We start from the raw sequence: 19,482 nt of genomic DNA, 5'->3' as shown, positions 1-19,482 counted from the left end.
CAGTGTGTCCTTCGAATGATACGTGCTCCAGTGAGGGACAGATGAGAAAGGGTAGCAACCGTGGGGAGCTGATGCTAAGTGAACGAAGCTTCGACAGAGTAAGCGGCCATGGTGTAGTGCTCAGGGTTAAAATAGCAGCAGATTCTTCCAACACTTCGATGTTAGGGAAGTGATGAAGAATATAAATGTTTAAGCACTAGGTTCTATATATTCTATATACTCAAATGTGTAATCTGCGGCCACTGGCCTGGACCAGCTTATACCAATGGATGCTTGATCGGCATCATGGCATGAAAGCAAATATATCTGAAATGTGAGGCATTTCAGGTTAGATGCTTCTTGGAATGGAATGGATTCAAGTTAGTGGCCATTCTATCATACTGTACTGAACTTAGATCAAGGAGGGTAAATAGAAATGAAAGAGTTTATCAAAGAGCTGTCCAGACAGATGGCTTCCCAGTGTGATGAGCACTGAACCAAATTCTCGATGATGGATGGGTCTAGAAATATGGCTTGGCCTACAGACAACTAACTGGCTTTGATGACTTTGCTCAAGTGTGTTGTCCAATAGTTTTTAGTTGACACTTTCCTCTTGTCATGGGTGGGTTCCATGAGAGTATGAAAGATGACCCACAATGTGGGAGTGCTCCAAGCAATATCATGCCATTGTCGACAAACCCCCTCCTATCCACTGGGGCTCACAATTGCGAGATCCAAACACAGTGTATGGCCTCGTGCAAGTGAGCAGGAATATCTCTGTCAAAACCTCGGGAGGAAGTGCATGGACAGGTGGAGGGAGCGACACGTGGTCGTCGATGAACTTTTGGGCTTCAGCCTCTATTATAGTCGATTCCAGATTGCGAATAATGGACTCGTCTCGTACTGAGAAAGCTCCATACGTGCTTCACGAATAAGAGAGAGAATAGAGTGTTTGAATGTGTTTGGAGAGTCTGGCGATATGTCAGATCCTAGCAGGGCTTCATAGGGGGGAGGTCGACCGACGATTCTGCATCCATCTTTCAATGAGCGAAGATGGCAGGAAGGATAGGGAAAAGGTGACACTTGGGCCATGGTGTATGAGACCAGGGATGTATACTGCTTATATGTATTTAAAAGTAAGTGAACGGAGTAGTTAGAACTTAGTCGGCGCAGTAAGGGTGAAACGACTGAGGTAGCACATGTAACCAGGGGATATATATACTGTCGGGTTGAAATATAAGAGTAGAAGATAAAGGAATGTACCTAGGTCGGTGTATAAATAAAGGAATGCTACGGGGATTGGCTTCAACCCCATTGACTGAGTAAACTTTGGCTTCTAGAACGACTCTAAAGGAGACGTACCAACGGTTGCCAATTGGTTTGAGCGGGGTGTAGATTGCTCTGAGTCGTCTAGCAATAGCTGGAAAGTGGTATTCCTTTTACCAGCTGCAAAAGAGTAGATATGCACCAAGCATGGGCCAATATTGGAGTGCAATGTTGTGGTTTGAGACAGAGAAGTGAGGTTCGAGCATGTCATGTCTTGCACGGCCTCTTATAAATCTATAAGCCACTATCTTTATACATAAGAGCACTGTAATAGAACTATGATACAGTTGTGTTAGTATACATCTGCATTTATACGATAAGGCATGTCTGTACCGGCGCATGTAACCTCGCCGACCCATGTACACGACTTGTCAAGGTTGTCCATTATTTCCGGGTGCCATGTTGGCAATATAGGCATTCCACTCCGACAAGCTAGGTTCCGCGAAACATCAACAAACCTCACCGAAAAAAGAAAAAAAAAACAGGGATATCCTACCTGAATCCAAGAGGAGCACCGGTCCACATGTCGATCGTGCTGTTCGAAAGTTCCCCAGACAGCCCTGATTCCATATTGAGAAATGGCGGCTGGGGGGAAGTTGAGAACCCAAGGTTGGCTTCGTTGGCTTCGTTTTTCCAGTCAAAGGGGAGGCCAAGGTCGAGCTGACTCGCCGTGTAAGTGTCAGAGGATGGTTGCTCAACTAAGAGGTAAGATATCGTGAGTAAATATTACCGACGAAGAGGAAAAGGCTTTGGTACCAAAGGGTTGAACTCCTTGAAGACGTGTAACGCTTGGCACAGTATCGTACAAGCTCCACAGAGAAGCCACTGGAACGGGAGTAGCTCTTTCTTCAGGTCGTGTTGGGGGAACGGTAGAGTCATCTAATGATTTGGCGCTCTCCACGGCAGCCATAAGCTTAAACAAGGTGCTAGGGACCTATCAGCGGTCATGCAAGTGCAGATCTTCGAAGTACTCACAGTGAACGTCCAGCTACGTTCCACCTATTGACAGGACAATGTTAATTCCATCAAAATACAGAAAGGTCCAATACGCACGTATCGGCGGCATCTTTGAAGATGGCTAGACACAAATCGAAACCGGCCAGGTCCTTTGCATTAGAGGCATGACCCGCCCGTTTGCCACTCCAGATATTCATAGCGAGCACGGCACCAGAGGTGAACGCACCCATCTGCGTTAAGCGTAAATCAATGGAACAGGAGGAGGGTTTGACACGTACAATTATGTGAGGAGTGACGGTCTTCATTCTAGTCATGTGAACTTCAAGGATTCGAGAGCACGATCTGGCCGCGTTCGTGCAAATGACGAGGGAGGGTATCGATAATGGAGAGTCTGTGTGTAGGAAGGGTCGATGTATGAGTATCTGGAGCATGTAGTAGATGCTATATAGGGCCGCGGACTGATACAAAAATTCTCTGTTCTCGCGTTTGGGATCCCAGCGTACTAAGACGACAGCGTCAGTAGCGTGTTAAATAGAGACGACCAGACACATACGATGATCAGGGATCGAATCCACCCACGCGTTCAGGGATGAGTCTACATCAGCAACTATTCGCTGCTCCCAACCTTTTCCTGTGAGACCTAACATTTCTTGACCTTTCTTAATAGAATACAATGTCTTCACGACAAACGAGATTATCTCGCTTAACCGTATCGAGGCAATGAAAAAACTGATTTTTGAAGGTTTGGCGGCCGGTTGATGGAACTGTACTTGGCCATCTGGAGCTATTTCCCAATATTCGTCATCGCATTCAATTGGCCGCTCTAGGTCGAAGCTGTAGCGGATCGTTCAGCGAAAAAATCGTAATCGTAGAAACAACATACTCCTCTTCATGTACCATGGTAGGGCGTCCAAAATATATACTGATGAGTCTGTCGAATATGGTAAGCGCCCTATATGACATTCCATCAACATCTCGCTTTGACACTCAGGTGAGTAAGTGTACCAAAAAGATCGCTTCTTGAGTTCGTCGTCGACTGTTAACTTGTGACCTTCAGGCTTTCGTCTGTGCAGCCCTATCTCTATCGCAGAACGTAGGCCAATCCCAATCATTGTCCAGTTAAAGTCAGGAATAGATGTTCCAATTGAGTATATGGCCCCGAGCTGTCAGAGAACGCCTTAGCATCATTACGAATAGAAAAGGAAAAAGATCGAGCATACAACAGCGAATTGGAGCTCATACAAGGATGGAGGAGTGTAAATGGCGTTTTTGAAAATGCGGACCTGCTCGAAGAATCTCCATCCTGAAGAAAGCTTGGAGCTGGGATGTGCCAATACTCGGGGATCGTCAGAATATCGCGAAGCAACAGCCAAAACAAGAAGTAGTGCAGCACCGAAATTATAATCTCGGAAATGCAATCCTTCGTCAACGTGCTTTTCGAATGTAGGTCGGTGCAGAATAGGAAAAATTGGATTAATTGTTTCGAAATAGATGGCAACGAGGCTCCGGATGAGGTCATTGTCGGGATATATATAACGGGGGGTTTCAGCGTCCGCCGTCGCACGCTCCCACTAACAAGGTCAAGGATCGTAAGCACAAGAGAGACTCAAAGCCGAAACAGGACACACAGGCTGTAAACTGAAGTAGTCTTTCAGCTGCATCGTATTGTCACTACCCGTGTATTTCTTTTTGATGGATAGGACACTGGTAAGCAGCGAAAAGGTACTTGACGGTCCAAAATACCTCTCGCTAAAGTGTTTGCCTTCACGAATCGACATATTTTTCATATTTTCCACGAGATCGGGATGTGAAAAGTCATCTTCAGGCTGGGCTGGTTCGAGTGATTCACTCGATCGTCGGGATGTACTTGCATACGAGTATATCGGCATATAATCGGGTGATATGTCTCGTCCTGCTGCTGCTTCTGGTAGCTCGACATCCGGATTGAGCTATGATGAGTGAGAGAAAGTCGGAGACCAGACATAATATTCACACCTCTTTAAGCGTACTTTCCAGCTGGTTCACGCGTCTTTCCAAGTGCTGTACATAGCTGTTCACCAGTTCATTACTTTAAGCAGAATCACATGATATATAACGCACCTAATGTCAGACCCATCTCTCTCTGTGTGCGATGCGGCAGGAAGGGACTCTTGAGTATACCTGCCAAGATCAGCATCAAGTTGAGCGTTGATACAGATAAGACGGACATTGGTTTTGGCCCACGTTTCTACAGAGTTCTTGATATTGTATATTCCATCAAAGAATGCAGGCGTACCTTGATCAGATCCCCATGCGTGCACTCTGCATCGAATGCGACACAGTTTGAACAACGATTGCCTAACGTGGTAGAGCTATCACCTGTACAGAGAGACAGCGTTTGAATTTGTTCAAGGCTGAGAAAAACTTATAATTTATACATTTGACTACGAAAAAAGAGGTCAGCGACAGAAAATAACATTAGCAAGAATAACATTGTCGCTGGGCTGGAAATCCGAGCAGATTATTGCTTTATGGACGCGCCTCTGGCATTGGTCCGCCATGGACATCGTGTTGCCGAAACGCGTCGCCATATCGGATTTCGGCACGGATCGTAGTCCAACGTGTCCTCGTATCTATACTAAACGAGCTCACCTTTCTTTCTACGACACCTATCGCATGCGCCAGCCAATCTCCTCTTCTTAGCCGGTATTACCTGAGTGTCGTGGTTCATCGTAGTGGTTCGGAAAATGAAAGAGGCTGTCCATGTTTGGAGAGACAAGAGTCAGGAAATGGAAGTTGAAATTGAAATTCTATTATACATCAATCACGCGTCAAACCAATGCTAGCCTCCGGCGAGATCCGAGTCCAACCGACATCGCCTGCTAGACAGTGCTTGAAGGCTCGCCACTGATGCTTGTGGGTCGGTCTGGAAATAAAATAAAAAGAAAATAAAAAGAAAAGAGAAAAAGAGAGAGAAGGAAGGGAAAGAAGGAAGTTTCACAAGACCTACCAGTGTAATCTAAAGTGATTTTTTGTGTGTCCCGATGTCAAAGACAGTGGTGCGATGCCCAGGGCACAGCCACGATCAAGCCGGCCATGCACTGGTATGGATTCATTTAACATATGAGATGCAATCAGTTTCCGGCCCTCAAAATTTTATTTTGAACTCATTCATGCAAAGATAATATGCCCCAAAATTTTTGGGCCCTCTGGGCAAGGCATTAATTTGTCAGTCTTTTGTGAATGGTAGCAATTCAGTTGCTACTGACCGGGGTTTGAATTTTAGGCCAAATGCGGTCGACTGCGGGGCTCGTCATCATCAATACTGAGAGCGCTCAGCGTCGACTTGCTGTCGGCATCCTTCATACAGATGTAGTCAGTATCCTTCTAATAATAGGAAATTTCTTCTCATGAGACTGGAAGCACTCCTGAAAGCTACCATTTCACGTATAAGCTAAAGTGCATGAACTGCTAGGCTACAACTTAAAAAATGTGGCAGACTTATGACTGCTAAATTCTTTGAGGTCAGCAGGAAGACGGCCACTACCAACCCTTATCAACCGCAAGTGAACAGCATCGTGCCTCAAATGGGAAATATCGGCTTCATTCAGACTCGGTTAAAACTCCGGACGCTAGCAACTGTTATAGGTAGCGACTCACCATCACTAGCCAAGTCAGGGTTCGCCAAGCACAAATCTTCATGTGACTCTAACGAAAGCATTATTACGAGACACTTTGCTCGCAGTAAGTTTAGTACAGGCCCGTTCATTCTTCAATCTCATGTTCTCCTGCGCTGAGCTCTCTAGGGGGCACTATAGAGCTTTCACTTACCTTGAAAGTAATAATATCTTGAAAACGTGTTGAGGTTATATTTGCTTCTACTTAAATGGAGATCCGGCGATCAAGGCAATCTCGCATTATAATGGGAATGAAACTTCCGCCCGCCTGACTATCTCGGAGCGATGCACTGGATTTACTCAAGGCTGTACACCGCACATCGCTATAAAACCTTCAAGTTGAGTGAATCCAGCCCCCGCCTAGTCATCCTTCTTCCTCTCTCATCCTTGGGTCTGCACCTACCACCAGCGACTTCTGTATCTAATCATGCGTTGGCATCACTTCCTCTGCTGTCTGCCCCTCCGTTTGGGTGCTTTGGTAGGCACACTCTCCACCTATAATTGTCGACCAATATGAATGTCTCATAGATCATCGCTACTTTAACCCTTGCTGGAAGCGCGCTTGTAGCATTAGGCGCTTGGTTCAATGTTCACGATATCATTAACAAGACGCTCAAGCTCTCCAAGTCAGGAGAAATCACCATGTACGCCATCGCTGGTGTGTACACCCTTGCTGCCCTTATATCCCTTCTCGGGTGAGTGTCCTCCATTGACATCTTCGTTCTGAATCTGACGCTCATAAAGCCTGATTGGTGTCTTGACCACGAGGCAAGGCCTTGTGTCCACGTTCAACGGTCTACAAAAAGGGTCATTTATCGTCAGTTTGGCGATTGGTGCCTACTCTTTGTACCTCCTATTCAGCAACAAGTACGACACCTCTGATTGCATAAGCTCTGTCGATGTTAGCGCCGATACTGCGAAGCAAGTCTGCGACACAACGCTCAAAATATCGAAAGCTGCTATTACAACTATCTATGCCATTATATGGCTTATTCAATTCTGTCCGTGGACCCTCTAGCGCCCTCTCGACGAATTCCTGACTTTTCTTCTGTTCTTGCAGATGGTCTCTTTATTGTGCACAGCTACGTTCGGGAACTGGAAGAGGAAAGGTTCGCGAGGTACAAGTATGTGACGGTTAGAGTATGAGGCTTTCCGTGCTGCTTGCTTTGTAAATTGTATAGATATCACCGAATGTCACAGAACACGCATTATGAACGTTTCGATACTACACGAATGTTTATTTTCCCTGTATTCTTAAGCTGTACCGCGGAGGTTAGTGGCTGGATAAGAATGTGTTTTCCATGACAACACCAAAATCAATAAGCTAAGTAGATTCCTCAGGTATCTGGTAGTGTCCCAGTTATTTCTGATGTCAGTCCCCGACTTGGGTTCGAATCCCATTCAAAAGATGACGTTGAAGCCACCAACTTTTTCTTTGTGGCATGCTGACTTGCCTCAAGTCTTGACTGTACTGTACATGTGAACAAAGAACAGTATTTAACATGAATCTCAGAAGGTGGACCCCCCCATTTTTGAAAAGATAACCAATGCAGACTTCCTGCCTTTGTGACAGCATGAACTTGTGTCACTTCATAATACATTGTTTTCAGACAACGTTGTCGTATGGCCTCTGGGTCAGTCTTATTACTACGTCAGCCTGGTCCCCCAACTACATGCATTTGTTCCCGCTCACGCTGCTTGGTCCCTGGTACTGCGAGAACTATTCCTGTGTAAACTAGCTCAGTCCTGGCATACCATTGCGATTCAGCTCACGGGAAACATTTCGGGTTAGGTGCAATGTCGCTGCTTCTAATGACGGCTTCAGTGTCTCTCATCATACTCCCTCCCTTCCTCTTATTCTACTACGAGCTGATGAGTTAGTGTATATTTACCTAGCTAAGTTGCTTACATAACGTAGTCAGCCAATCGCAGCACTTTCCACTTTCCATTCAATCAAAGTCATGCAATTACAGTGCCTTTAGCCAGCTCAACAAATCCCGGTTAACTTCATCTTTTGCCTCCCACATCACCCAATGGCATCCATCGTATTCATGGATAGTTGCGTTCTTACATTTCCCAGCGGTCCCTGCTTTGTTGAGGGCGTTGAGGGCGACTAAGTCTTTCAATGCGCCACCGTAGAAAACGGGCTTCGTAACCTCGAGGTTTGCCTCCGGGACAGCTGAAATCGGACGTAAGAAACAAAGGTCGATCAAGAGATTGCGAGTTAGCGCACCCTTGTTATCCTCAGCATCGATCCCCGTAGTCATGACTTTGTACCAGTTCAGACAACTGGCCATGCCGCCGTCGAGGAGTTCTTTCTTGTGGAAGTCCTTCTCCTAAATGAAAGGTGAGAAATGTACATTGAGAACATGAGCACGACGAACTTCCTCGGTGATATACGAAGCCAGAGAACCATCAGTTTTTCCCTGCAAGAGGTAGGCCTTCAGAGCGCCGATGGGCGCGAAATCGGAGGCCATCAAGTTATGGTCTTGAGCGTACAAGAGACGCAAGAAGGATTCCATGTTGTCTTCGATAATCTTGTCGGCGCCCTCTGAGGAGAAGAAGGACCAGTATCCGAAGAGTTCGTAGCCGAAGGTCTTCTTGGACTAGAAGACACTTCAATTTATGGCTAGATGGAAGAAGAGTGTACTCACGATGACCAGGAACTGCTCATAATTATACTCCGTACTTGGCGAGACATATCCGACAGCCAAGAGACCGAATGCGACGAATCGATCGGGGTAGTAATTGGCAAGACGGCTGATGATTTTGGCGCCCCTTGAGGACAACGGTAAGAACACTCAGGATTACGAACAATCGAAAGAAAAGAAGAACCAGTCGTGGCCAATGGCGACCACCCGGGTAGCGCTTTCCGTGTCTACCAACTCCACTAGATCTTTCGTGAGAACGGTCGAACGATATTCTGCTGCGTCGGCAGGTTTCGAGGACCCCCCATAGCCGAGCATATCTGGGACTATGAGTCCATAGCCCTCGCTGAGGAAGAATGGAACCTGGTGTCGCCAGTCGAAAGAAGTGCTGGGGAAGCCGTGAAGAAAGAGCAGGTACGGCTTGGCGTCATCCTTTGGGGGAGAGAAGAAGTAATGATAAGTATGGCTGTTAGAGGTCGTGAAGTCTTTGTACAGGGAGGAATCCATGATGGCTTTAGGCGCCGTGACGAATGGTTTAAATAGGCGGCTGAAGCAAATCACGGTGTGATTGCTGCCCCGGGTCGCAACTTACAGTTCCGGTTACGTTACTTACCCGTTCATACAGCGGCCGAAGTAGAAACAGAGTGAAGTAAAGAAGTTGGTCTTCTGAATCAGCGGGCCGTGTCGTGTAATATGATGGATGAACAACAGGGCTGGATAGCACTTCGGCCCGGTAGGCTCGGCATTCACGTCAGATTCAGCGTTGAACATTAAACGTTTTACATGATTCACGGGCCACGTTTACATATCGGAGTGCTTGAATAACGGGACGTTAGAAAATCCCATGAATCTGACTACTTTCGGGGAAAAAGTTGAGTATAAGCCAAAGCATAAATAGCTGAAACTCATCTTGATGTTGTACTTGAACATAGCACTGAAGAAATATGGGTGATATGCCAGCAGTGTTTGGCAGTTGTCGTTACGAGTTCCAACATCGTAAGACCTTGATGATACAAGCCGAAGTCTCGGGAGATTACGAACTCTTGTGCAAGTTCCTCAGGATCGGTCTTCTTACTTCAGAGCTATTAGGGCGGGAAAAATATTGGACGCCCGACATCCGTCAATGGTCCTGGGCTTCCCAGGTATAGCGAATTGTAAAGGGTGATTAAGGTCAGAAATACGGAAAGAGTACTGGGAACATTCGTACAAAATACCGGACAAATGCGATGCTTAACCAGCAACTAACACTTGACATAGATGGCGACTTCAAATTCGACTCACTCTGACTCAGAAATTCAAGCTCTTTAATCCCCTCCTGACTCCGAGAATTACGAGTATCTCTGACAAACGGCATGATTCAGAGAACTTTTGAGCAAGTCATCAGCCGTTTCCGGCCAGTGTGGGATACATGCTGCGCCCTCGATACCATCCTGTCTGGCGCCCCTCTTGGATTCGAAAGGATGGAACGAGAAGATGGAAATTTCGTGCATCATTTGAGGATGAACATTTCACGACGGCAAGAATAATGCTCTCATTAATATTCGGATTTCCCTACTGAAATTTTGTCGTCGCCTCAGACACCACTCATCCTGGATGCCGTCAGAATGAAAGACAAGGCCAAGGTCGTTCTTCGAGTTACTCGTACAGACACTGACGAGCTTGCCATGCCGAAACGTCCGTGCGACCCTATGGTACTGCAGGATCCGTGAAATCACACCGTTTCAATCCTTAATGTCATACCCATTCCCGACGGTGATGAACTGGGCATTTTCATGGTCATGCCAATGCCCAGAAAGTTTTACGACCCGCCGTTTCATTGCCGGTCTGAATTTATCGATGCATTTCGTCAACTTCTGGAGACACGAGTATCTGTCCCCTTACAACCACCCATGTTCTAACTTCTGTTTAAAGGGTCTCAATTTCATGCACAGCCTCAACATAGCTCATACGTAAGTTCCTTGTCTTATGTGACACGGCTTATCTCTGATCCTGGGTTTCTGTAGTGATGTGAGTTTGCTCGATTTCCTTATGGACTCGTCGAAAGTCTGTCTCAAAGGCTACCATTATGCCGACCCCACAATGTATGATGGCGTACATTGGAGCCTCCCTATTCGTCCTCGATGTCACGTTGCACCAGTCCGATATTATATCATCGACTTTGAGAGCACCTGAGAATATCCGGAAGGCAAGGAGAATGCTGAGGCGAATAGGCCGTTCGAATGTAGTGTAAAGACATCTCCACAGTTGTCTCTCGGTCTTCCGTGCAATCCGTTCAAATTGGATGTCTACAATGCTGGCGCCACATCCTTCGAACTTTGTGAGGTAGGGATCTATTGTCGTTTGTATCTGTATCCTGTTGGTTAACTCTGCTATCAGACATATCATGGATTGGACGACTTCCGGCCTCTTCTACTTGACATTATGTCCGAAGACCCGTTCGCTACACCCGATATGGCGGAGGCTCTACGGAGACTCGACGAGCTCGTCTCTTCGAAAGACAAATTATGGTTTCGCTATCGGGCCTGGAAGTTTCAGAGATTGGTAAAACCTCCATCGCTGTCGGCCCAATATCTGTGGCGGAAGTTCCCAGTGCTCCTTCCTTATTTCTAACCTTGGCCACCCTTTTGCTGTATCGAATAGTGTGGCAGCTTCTCTTCCATTGGCTCTCAGATCCTCAGTCGGTGGTATACTTTCTGAAGCCGGGAAAAAGATGCTGTACCTCAACGTTCAAGGACCATTGGGCCATTATTGTTCGCAAACGTAGCTGTTACTAAACATCAGGCACAATGCATACAAACGGTCCTACGACCCTTGCGCCATCCCGAGCTTGCGCACCGATCCCACAATCAAGAAGCCCTTAACATCTACAGAGGTACCATATACGTGTATACAACACCTTAATTCCCAAGCACATCCTTATCTTCACTGTAGAATCGCCGCTTCTAACCCTGCCCCTCGACATTGGCACCGATGAGTCAGTCGAACAGGCGCGAACCTCGAGGCGCTTGTGAAGTGACGAAATTTGAGAGGAGATCCATGTGTCTGAGCCGAAGGGGATGAATGGATGCTTTGTTTGTACTTGCATCGAGATTCGACAATCCATCTTAATGAAGAAGCCTCAAAGATGATCGCGTAGTCTATGGGCCAGTTCTAATGCACCGTGGAGCATGATGGTGAATGATGTTCTTCTCTACGCTACATATCATGTGCTCAATATCCATAATAACGTCATTGAAACATACACGACGAGACTAACTTCGAAACCACGGACCTGAGGAATCAGCTCCACATTACGACAGTGAACATGGACGCCCACCTAGGTACCGGGTACCTAGTTTAATAGCACCGAAAAGTTGCCTGTGTACCTGCTGAAGGTCCCTTAGTTTGAAGGATCGCCAAGTTGCGACCCTTTTCTATGATCCCGAAAACCCTCTTTTTTGCCGCCCGACTAGCCAGTCGATATCAGGTAAATGGCGAGGCTTCGAGCAAAAAAGGAACAGGGTGCCACGAGGAAAGGTAGGATTAATTGTCAAGTCATAAATTATGAAGGGTGTCCGAAAGAACGTGGTACTACATGTAACGGTATACATATAAAACTCCGATGATAAAGAGAGCTTTATGGGAAGTAAAAGATATGAATGATAGTATTCAATTCCCACCGCAAGACAGAAAGCAATGAAAGAGAACGATAGCAAACTGACAAAGAGCGATTAAGGTCAGAAATAAGGAAGAAGTACCGGAAACTTCCGCCACAGATACTGGACCATATGTGAAGAAGGTTTTACCAATCCGCGAAGCTTCCAGATCTGACCGCGAAGCCATAATTTGTCCTTCGAGGACACGAGCTCGTCGAGCCTTCTTAGAGCCTCTGCCATATTAGGTCTGACGAACGGATCGTCAGACATCATCTCGAGTAGAAGGGGCCTTAAATCATCCATCCCATGATATCTCTATTAGCAGAGTAAATCGACGCGATGCGGATATAAAAGTCCATAGATCCTTACCTCACAAAGTTCGAAGAATGTGGCGCCAGCGTTGTACACATCTAATTTGAATGGATTGCACGGAAGACAGAGAGAAAACTCGGGTGACGTCTTTGTACCACATCGGAGAGGCCTCTTAGCCTCGGCATTCTCTTTGCCTTCCGGGCATTCCTGAGCGCTCTCAAAGTCGATGATATAATATCGTACTGGCCCAACGCGACATCGAGGACGAGTCGGAAGGCTTCAATGTACGCCGTCATAACTCAGATCGTTGGCATAATGGTAGCCTTTGAGACACACTTTCGACGAGTCCATCAGAAAATTGAGTGGACTCACGTCGCTACAGAACTCTGCATCAGATATAGAAGATAAAGACCACAGCACACTTACACATGAGCTATATTGAGGCTGTGCATAAAGTCGAGACCCTTCAAACGAAAGTTAGAAGATAAAGATATCAGGGCACAGATACCTGCCTCCAGAAGCTGACGAAAAGCATCAACAAATTCTGACCGACAATGAAACGGTGGATCATCAAAGACTTTAAGCATTGGCATGGCAATGAAAACACGCTGCTCTTCGTCGTCAGGAATCGGTATTATATCGAGGATGGGAACCGTATGGTTTCGGGAATTCTGTAGTAGAGTAGGGTCACACAGACGTTTCGCCAAGGACAGCTCGTTAGTGTCTGTACGTGTAATGCGGAGGACGACTTGGTCTTGTCTTTCATTCTGATGGCATCCAGGACGAGCGGCGTCTATAACGACGGCAAAATACCAGTGCGGCAATTCGAATATTTTCAAAATAGCATCATTCTTACCATGGGGGTATGTTGGTCCTCAAATGATGCACGAAATCTCCGTCTCTTCTCCGTCTCTTCGTCCCGTCTTTTCGGATCCAAGAAGGGCGCCAGCCAGGGTGGTATCGAGGGCGCAACATGTACCCCACATTGGCTAAAAAGGGCTGGTGGCTCGCCCAGAACATATCCGAAGCATCCAGCTTGTCAAAATCACTCAAACAGGTCTCTGAGTCAGAAGGACGCAAGAAGACTGAATTTTCGGAATTAGATGTACCCGAATTTGTAGTCGCCATCTCTGCCTAGTGGTGGTCGCTGGTTGAGCTGGTTGACGTTAAGGTCTAAATCATGTGGATCAGCGCCGGCGTTAGCCAAGAAAATAATTTGGAGATCGGCGAACAAGTGTCGGAAATAAACTCGTGAGCCGGTTCCTGCGCTTAGCTGGATCCATTTCTGGTGCTCCGACTGCCTACTTTGTATTTACTTGACTCACTCGAAAAATGATACAAAAGGACCCCACCGAACAAGGGACTTCACCTTTTCCATCACTGGTACTTACTAGCCAGCTTCGACCATTCAAGTCTCCTCCTCAATCCATAATTACTCCCTACTGACATGCTTCAACAACAAGAACTGGCAGACATCATCAAGAAACTCGGAGAACTCAAAGGCCTTATAGACGAGGATAATACTATCACTGATGATCAAAGAGCAAAAAATCTCAAGATCGTTGTCACGTATGTGCATCCTCTATGTTTGAGGCTACGATCGGTGATGAGCGACGTCAGTTTGTTAACAGATGTTAGAACCAAAATCACCGCCGCCACTACTAGTCCAGACAATCTCCTTCAAATGTTGAAGAAAACCATTGTTTTGATCAAATCTCCCAGCCGTGCTACTATCAGTAAAAGCTTTGAAACCATCTATCACAACTACAGGGTAATTTTTTTCTTACATCCGTCGTGATTGGCTTATCTTTCCCATTTTTTATTTACAGAAGGTATCCAGTGCAGAGCGAGTTCGCCAAGCAAAGTTGAAAGAAGAACAAGACAAGAAGAAGAGAATGGAAGCCACTGCTGCTACAGCTGCGACACAGGCGTTGAACGATGGTCCCGTGAATCCCTATCTTCATGTCGACAATAGCCAGTTCACGCGAGGACCTGGATTCGATATGACCAACTTTCGTCGTGTCGATGGGCACAACCTTTCCGGAATGCGCTACCCTGTTGACGTCAATGGGCCCAAATACCTTCATCTCTTGAGACCTCCCAAAAAAGCCCACCGCGTCCGTAACGAAGTACCTGCCAATGTCTCCGGACTTGAAATGTATATATCTCGCCTCGAGTGCCTAGCTGGACCCTCACTCTCAGCGTCGCCTATTCGACTCCTCAGCCATCGTCTGTGGAAGTCCGGGAGATCAACTAGGTGAGTATGAACATATCTTGACTGAATACAGCGACCGATTATTCGACAGGGAGGCTGGCGACACCACTGACCAAGCATCTGAGACAATTGATGACGGCAAGGGAAAGGGAAAGGAAAAGTCTCACAAACGCAGCGACAGTACTTTCGCCTTTGGGCATCACCGTCCGACGTAAGTAATTCCTTTGCCTTCTATAGCCCTCTGATTGATAGCTGTCACTGACAGTCCTAGAATGAATTATAATAACTCTCAGTCGAGCTTGAGAACCATAAATGCCTCTAACATTGCCCCTGGCAACTGAAGGTGAGGTTGGTTTTCTCCCCTTAGGTAAGTCTCATTAAATGGGCTTTCAGACCTCCGTCTTTAAAGATTCCTACCGCGGAGGATATCAGAACGTGAGAGAAGTGCTCGCAGAATTCCCTTTCGCTTTTGCTTTTTGGATTGTCCGTCGTTGTTGTGCTTTGTGCAACTGCTTTCATTGTATGCTCTCTTATGTATCATTACTCTCGAATATCATCCCCATTCTAAAGATTGTGTATGTGGCTCGGCGCGTGCCTCCGAAACAGAGACTCGACAAATAAGCTTAAGGAAAGAAGCCTCAAAGACCATAGTGCAGTCTATGAACCAGTTCGAATGGACCGTAGCACACGACAACAGATGATGTTCTCCTCTTTGAACGCGCTGCAATACCCTGTGTGCATATCCACAACAATATTCTTTCCCGCGTACACCGCAAGATTAATTTCCAATCGGACCTCAGGAACCAGCTCCGCACACCACAGAGAACAACATGAACGCGAACTTAGGTACATACCAGGTAACTAGTTTAGTAGCAGAGAAACTTGTGACCCTTACCTACGATCCTGCAAACCACGTTTTTCTAAGAAAGTGACGCGCGTTTGTAGCACCTAATAGAGTATGCTGTTAGCTATAACATAGACCTCACACAGCGTAGCGATAAGCAGAAACGCGGTGATGTATTCACTGTACCTAATAGAGTATGCTGTTAGCTATAACGTAGACTACAGAATACCAATCAGTGACATAAACGAAGTAATATAAGTAGATACTCACCCTCACACAGCGTAGCGATAAGCAGAAACGCGGTGAGGGTGCTCGACAGACCATATTTAATATATATAGTCCATCCCGACATAAAGGGGCATCGAGCTTGGCCGGCGGGATACGACGGAGCTCCTGCTTGCTAATCCAACAGTTTTGCCTCCCAATGAGCGAGTCAATATCAGGAAAATTGCAAGGAGTTAACACGGTGACGCGGTCTAGGGTATGATCAATTGTCGAGTCATAAATTTTGACAACTCCAATTGTCTAGAAAAAACGTGCTAGTATTGCCGATAACGGTATACATATAAGTCCCCGATAATAAATTGGATAGCTTTGGTTCGAGAAGAAAGGTGAATGACAGCAGTTCAACTCCAGCTGTAAGGCAGAAAGCAATGAAAGCGAATAGAGCGGTCAAGGTCCGAAATAAGGAAGAAGTATTGGGAATTTTCGCCACAAATATTGGACAAAATCTGGAGGAGGCTTTATCCATCTACGAAGCTTCCAGATCCGACCGCAGAGCCATAGTTTGTCCTTCGAAGACACTAGATCGTCGAGCCTGAGCCTCTTCCATCTCAGGCCGGGCAAGCAGATGCTCAGACATCATGTCAAGCAAAAGTGGTTTGATATCGTCCAATCCTTGATATTCCTAATGGCAGAGTAAGCGACGTCAAATGACAAACAGAGGAATTACCTCGCACAGCTCAAAGAATGTAACACTGGCATTGTACACACTCGATCTGAAGGCATTGCATTTTCCCCCCTGAAAAAAACACTGGCGAAGATCGTGTGCCGCAACGCAGATTCCTAGTTGTTAGAGGGTTTTCCTTGCATGCAGGGCATTCTTAGGCGCTTTCAAAATCGATGTCGTAGTACTTCATTGTCCCGATGCGACATCACGGATCTTCGAAAGAGGAGGTATTTATAACAAAGGCGTAATGATACCTTTTGGTACAGACTTTCAAGTTGAGCAGGCTCACATCGCTCAAAAGTTCCGAGAGAATGGAGCGAGATTCGAGTGAAGCCGAATAACAACTTTAGAGCCGTCTCTGCGTCCAGGACGCGGTCTCTCTGCAAGAGCCGGTCAGAACGGACATTTGTAAGCAAAACTTTTTTATTCTTATGTGTATAGAGTGTGAATCCTACAATGCGCGAAATTTACAGTTCTTTGTGCCAGAATAATGTTAGATAGTATCATGTAGCCCGAGCGCCAAGAGGGGTTGATCCTTCACCCAAAAATTTTCTGGAAAGATTCTCTATTCAGAAGAGCTTTTGATTCAGCACTTGAAGTCGACCATGGTGGTGGTATCGGGGCCCATTAAGGATTGTTTGAGAGGAATCGGCATTTCGGCCCGATGAACCGTTGACATTTCTTCCTCTACATCACGCGCAGAGACCTACTTGCATGATAACGCGCTCTCACAGATCCACATGCATTTCAGTAAAAACTACTGGTGAGGACGTGAAAGGAACATGTTGCAGGTGCAATTAGCCAGGAGGAATGGACTCGAATTCAGCTAGACTCGGAGATCCGTACGTGTTCTTGCCCTGTGTCCCGCATGGTGCCAGGACGTTGATGACCGGTTGGCCACTCGGGATGGTATCGAGATGGCGGGATGGATGGGTGCGTGTGTGATACTCCCTGCCTATCGTCTGATTTAAATTTTCTGTAGTTCTGCAATTCATCACTCTCGCCCTTTATCATATCTGGCACAACGTGTTCCAACTACTTGGACACAACCTTACGGCCACTTTTCTCTCGGAAGACTAGACTACGGCTCCCTGGACCTTAATGAATCCAGGACTGTTGACATGGATAGGTGAGTACGCCCTGTTACTCGTCCTTTCCTTGCTGATCACAAGCCAAGATTCTCCTCCATGGCTTCTGGGCCTCCTCCGTTGATATCAATGTTCCTTGACACTTCTATTCACTCGTTTGTTTATTTTCCCTTGCTGATGAATTCTTTCTTGTAGCACATGGTTCTTATGTGCAGTGTTAGCGCCGTTTCAGTCCAAAGCAACCAACACATTGGTCCGCTGATTGGCCTCCGTACTCTCTATATTTGGATATCTGGCGATAACGAAAATTACGTTCCTTGCCTTGGCCTAAGACTATTTCGGGTGCACTGATACTTTACTGCTGTATCGTTCGACTCTTCGGGCCGATGTTCATATGCGCGGCTCCTACCTGCAGAAAAGCTTCCTTACTATTTCAAGTTGCACGTTCTGTTACAGCCGGCATGACCAACGGTACGGTACATTCCTTACGTTCAGACGAATCGTGAATAACCACGTACTCCAGCGTGTTTCATCATCAGCGCCCATGTGGTATACCGTGATACTAGGAGACGCGAAGCAGTGGAAGGTACATCCCTCTTCCTTCCATTTAACGCGCTTGGATTCTTAGCAATCAGAGAAGCACAGATCTCGTCACTTCGCTCTCCATGGATCATTGTTGACCCTGCGTATGATCGATTAACTGCCGTATATCTACCGTGCTAGGCGGCCCCTGATGCTGTGATGTCGAACTTGGGTAGATTCGGAAGAAGGCCCACGCAACATCACGTCCCTTGTTCTACCGAAGCTTCTCTCGATCAGTGCAACCGTTCGCATCAGGTACCTTGATGATACAGCTCTGTTTGTATTATTATAGCTGAAACTGTTGACATTCAATCGCTATCGAGGTGCGCGGTTTCTGGGGCTCTCGACGCATCGATGACCCTCCCACTCTACCTCAATAGTCCAAACAAGGCTCCTCTTGATTGGCATGGATGATAGATCATATGGCCGCCGGTGGTGTTGCGCTTGACCCATCTAGTCAAATGCAACATGAAGGTCCACCAGGGTCCACCGCGTTAAGACCGTTCATCTTAGTAGTAAGCGGACTCGGTTTATCCATTCAACTTACCTCACGCTTGACGAATTTCAGGTCACGGCGATCTTACGCCTTGAATGACGACAAGGGGGGGGGAGATTCATAACTGTTGAAGTTCTTAATTATCATTACCGTGTTGGTCTCTATCACAACCATCGCATGGCGGGCTCCTTATCCCGTAGCTGAGATGAACTTGGATCTCAGTTATCTTTTATTTTTGAGAACGTTCGTGATATTGGTGAGCAATTTGTCGTGCTCTTCTTTCATAGTCATAGTATTTACCTTCTACGCCCGGTGACATGTCGGGAGGTGAACTTAAAATCCGCTTTCTGTCCATCGATCCTTTCGCGCAGTTTTGTGGTAAACGAGGATCCCCCTCAGCGCAGCCGAAAGCTGGCGATCCTGATGCGATACCTCGCCTTTTTTTTTTGGAAAAAAGCGCGCCTATTAATGGCGTACACTAGCACGCATGGTCGATTACCCATGAATGCACCATTCGTGCATCCTCCACGCTACATCCACGCCCCAACACCGCCCATCAAAACGCCCTGGGTCCTAAACATGACATCGATTTTGAAATAGCCCGAGGCCCTTGGTGTGTGATCCCTTGATCGGTGGATATCTACCCGCGTTCTCGTCACATTATAAAAAGGGCCCACCCAGCACGTTGTTTTACTTCCTTAGCTCGGCCGTTCATCCCCACCATGCGATTCACTAGCTGCATCTCTCTCCTCGCGCTCGTGTCTGCCGTCGCGGCGGGTGGCTCGTACCCGTCCT

General features: G+C 46.7%; 8 protein-coding genes across 8 annotated transcripts; 4 read left to right on the top strand and 4 right to left on the bottom strand.

The window, feature by feature from the left end:
* Window positions 1–1,121: 1,121 nt before the first annotated feature.
* BT62DRAFT_931647 (uncharacterized protein) lies at window positions 1,122–1,422 on the bottom strand. Its single transcript, XM_043186171.1, has one exon. The coding sequence runs from the start codon at window positions 1,292–1,294 to the stop codon at window positions 1,133–1,135; it is 162 nt and encodes a 53-aa protein (XP_043040577.1). The 5' UTR covers window positions 1,295–1,422; the 3' UTR covers window positions 1,122–1,132.
* A 174-nt stretch (window positions 1,423–1,596) lies between these two features.
* Window positions 1,597–5,276, bottom strand: BT62DRAFT_101750 (uncharacterized protein). Its single transcript, XM_043178240.1, has 18 exons — window positions 5,252–5,276; window positions 4,894–4,998; window positions 4,680–4,685; window positions 4,538–4,620; window positions 4,470–4,489; window positions 4,363–4,422; window positions 4,258–4,312; window positions 3,891–4,211; window positions 3,483–3,833; window positions 3,268–3,425; window positions 3,146–3,214; window positions 2,816–3,096; window positions 2,541–2,764; window positions 2,359–2,492; window positions 2,281–2,304; window positions 2,062–2,231; window positions 1,802–2,003; window positions 1,597–1,737 (listed from the first exon to the last, which is right to left on the bottom strand). Exons 2-18 carry the CDS (start codon window positions 4,970–4,972, stop codon window positions 1,677–1,679), a joined length of 2,298 nt encoding a protein of 765 aa, XP_043040576.1. The 5' UTR covers window positions 4,973–4,998; window positions 5,252–5,276; the 3' UTR covers window positions 1,597–1,676.
* Window positions 5,277–6,011: 735 nt separating this feature from the next.
* On the top strand, window positions 6,012–7,367 carry BT62DRAFT_993889 (uncharacterized protein; the record flags this gene model as incomplete). The annotated part of the gene is made up of 6 exons (XM_043190438.1): window positions 6,012–6,396; window positions 6,447–6,613; window positions 6,663–6,919; window positions 6,979–7,027; window positions 7,100–7,190; window positions 7,260–7,367. The coding sequence occupies exons 1-6, from the start codon at window positions 6,346–6,348 to the stop codon at window positions 7,365–7,367; spliced, it is 723 nt and encodes a 240-aa protein (XP_043040575.1). The 5' UTR covers window positions 6,012–6,345.
* Window positions 7,368–7,690: 323 nt separating this feature from the next.
* BT62DRAFT_1075792 (alpha/beta-hydrolase) lies at window positions 7,691–9,073 on the bottom strand (the record flags this gene model as incomplete). The annotated part of the gene is made up of 5 exons (XM_043179148.1): window positions 7,691–8,097; window positions 8,152–8,254; window positions 8,303–8,524; window positions 8,573–8,696; window positions 8,754–9,073. The coding sequence occupies 5 exons, from the start codon at window positions 9,071–9,073 to the stop codon at window positions 7,886–7,888; spliced, it is 981 nt and encodes a 326-aa protein (XP_043040574.1). The 3' UTR covers window positions 7,691–7,885.
* A 446-nt stretch (window positions 9,074–9,519) lies between these two features.
* BT62DRAFT_1075791 (uncharacterized protein) lies at window positions 9,520–11,577 on the top strand (the record flags this gene model as incomplete). Its single annotated transcript, XM_043179147.1, has 9 exons — window positions 9,520–9,708; window positions 10,144–10,240; window positions 10,359–10,515; window positions 10,570–10,702; window positions 10,757–10,888; window positions 10,943–11,155; window positions 11,215–11,243; window positions 11,299–11,438; window positions 11,498–11,577. 9 exons carry the CDS (start codon window positions 9,520–9,522, stop codon window positions 11,575–11,577), a joined length of 1,170 nt encoding a protein of 389 aa, XP_043040573.1.
* A 705-nt stretch (window positions 11,578–12,282) lies between these two features.
* Window positions 12,283–13,106, bottom strand: BT62DRAFT_919559 (uncharacterized protein; the record flags this gene model as incomplete). Its single annotated transcript, XM_043184168.1, has 5 exons — window positions 12,283–12,516; window positions 12,571–12,790; window positions 12,886–12,899; window positions 12,940–12,977; window positions 13,022–13,106. 5 exons carry the CDS (start codon window positions 13,104–13,106, stop codon window positions 12,283–12,285), a joined length of 591 nt encoding a protein of 196 aa, XP_043040572.1.
* An 875-nt stretch (window positions 13,107–13,981) lies between these two features.
* Window positions 13,982–15,069, top strand: BT62DRAFT_993886 (uncharacterized protein; the record flags this gene model as incomplete). Its single annotated transcript, XM_043190437.1, has 5 exons — window positions 13,982–14,082; window positions 14,134–14,284; window positions 14,343–14,770; window positions 14,802–14,939; window positions 14,994–15,069. The coding sequence occupies exons 2-5, from the start codon at window positions 14,198–14,200 to the stop codon at window positions 15,067–15,069; spliced, it is 729 nt and encodes a 242-aa protein (XP_043040571.1). The 5' UTR covers window positions 13,982–14,082; window positions 14,134–14,197.
* A 2,831-nt stretch (window positions 15,070–17,900) lies between these two features.
* BT62DRAFT_101548 (uncharacterized protein) lies at window positions 17,901–18,369 on the top strand. The gene is made up of 3 exons (XM_043178232.1): window positions 17,901–18,080; window positions 18,133–18,195; window positions 18,247–18,369. The coding sequence occupies exons 1-3, from the start codon at window positions 17,996–17,998 to the stop codon at window positions 18,330–18,332; spliced, it is 234 nt and encodes a 77-aa protein (XP_043040570.1). The 5' UTR covers window positions 17,901–17,995; the 3' UTR covers window positions 18,333–18,369.
* The last annotated feature ends 1,113 nt before the right edge of the window (window positions 18,370–19,482 follow it).

This window comes from Guyanagaster necrorhizus (assembly GCF_019112545.1).
Source record: "Guyanagaster necrorhizus MCA 3950 unplaced genomic scaffold BT62scaffold_11, whole genome shotgun sequence".
NCBI classification, from domain to species: Eukaryota; Fungi; Basidiomycota; class Agaricomycetes; order Agaricales; family Physalacriaceae; genus Guyanagaster; species Guyanagaster necrorhizus.
Note: the sequence above shows the minus strand (reverse complement) of the source record. Positions and strands in the feature narration are given on the sequence as shown.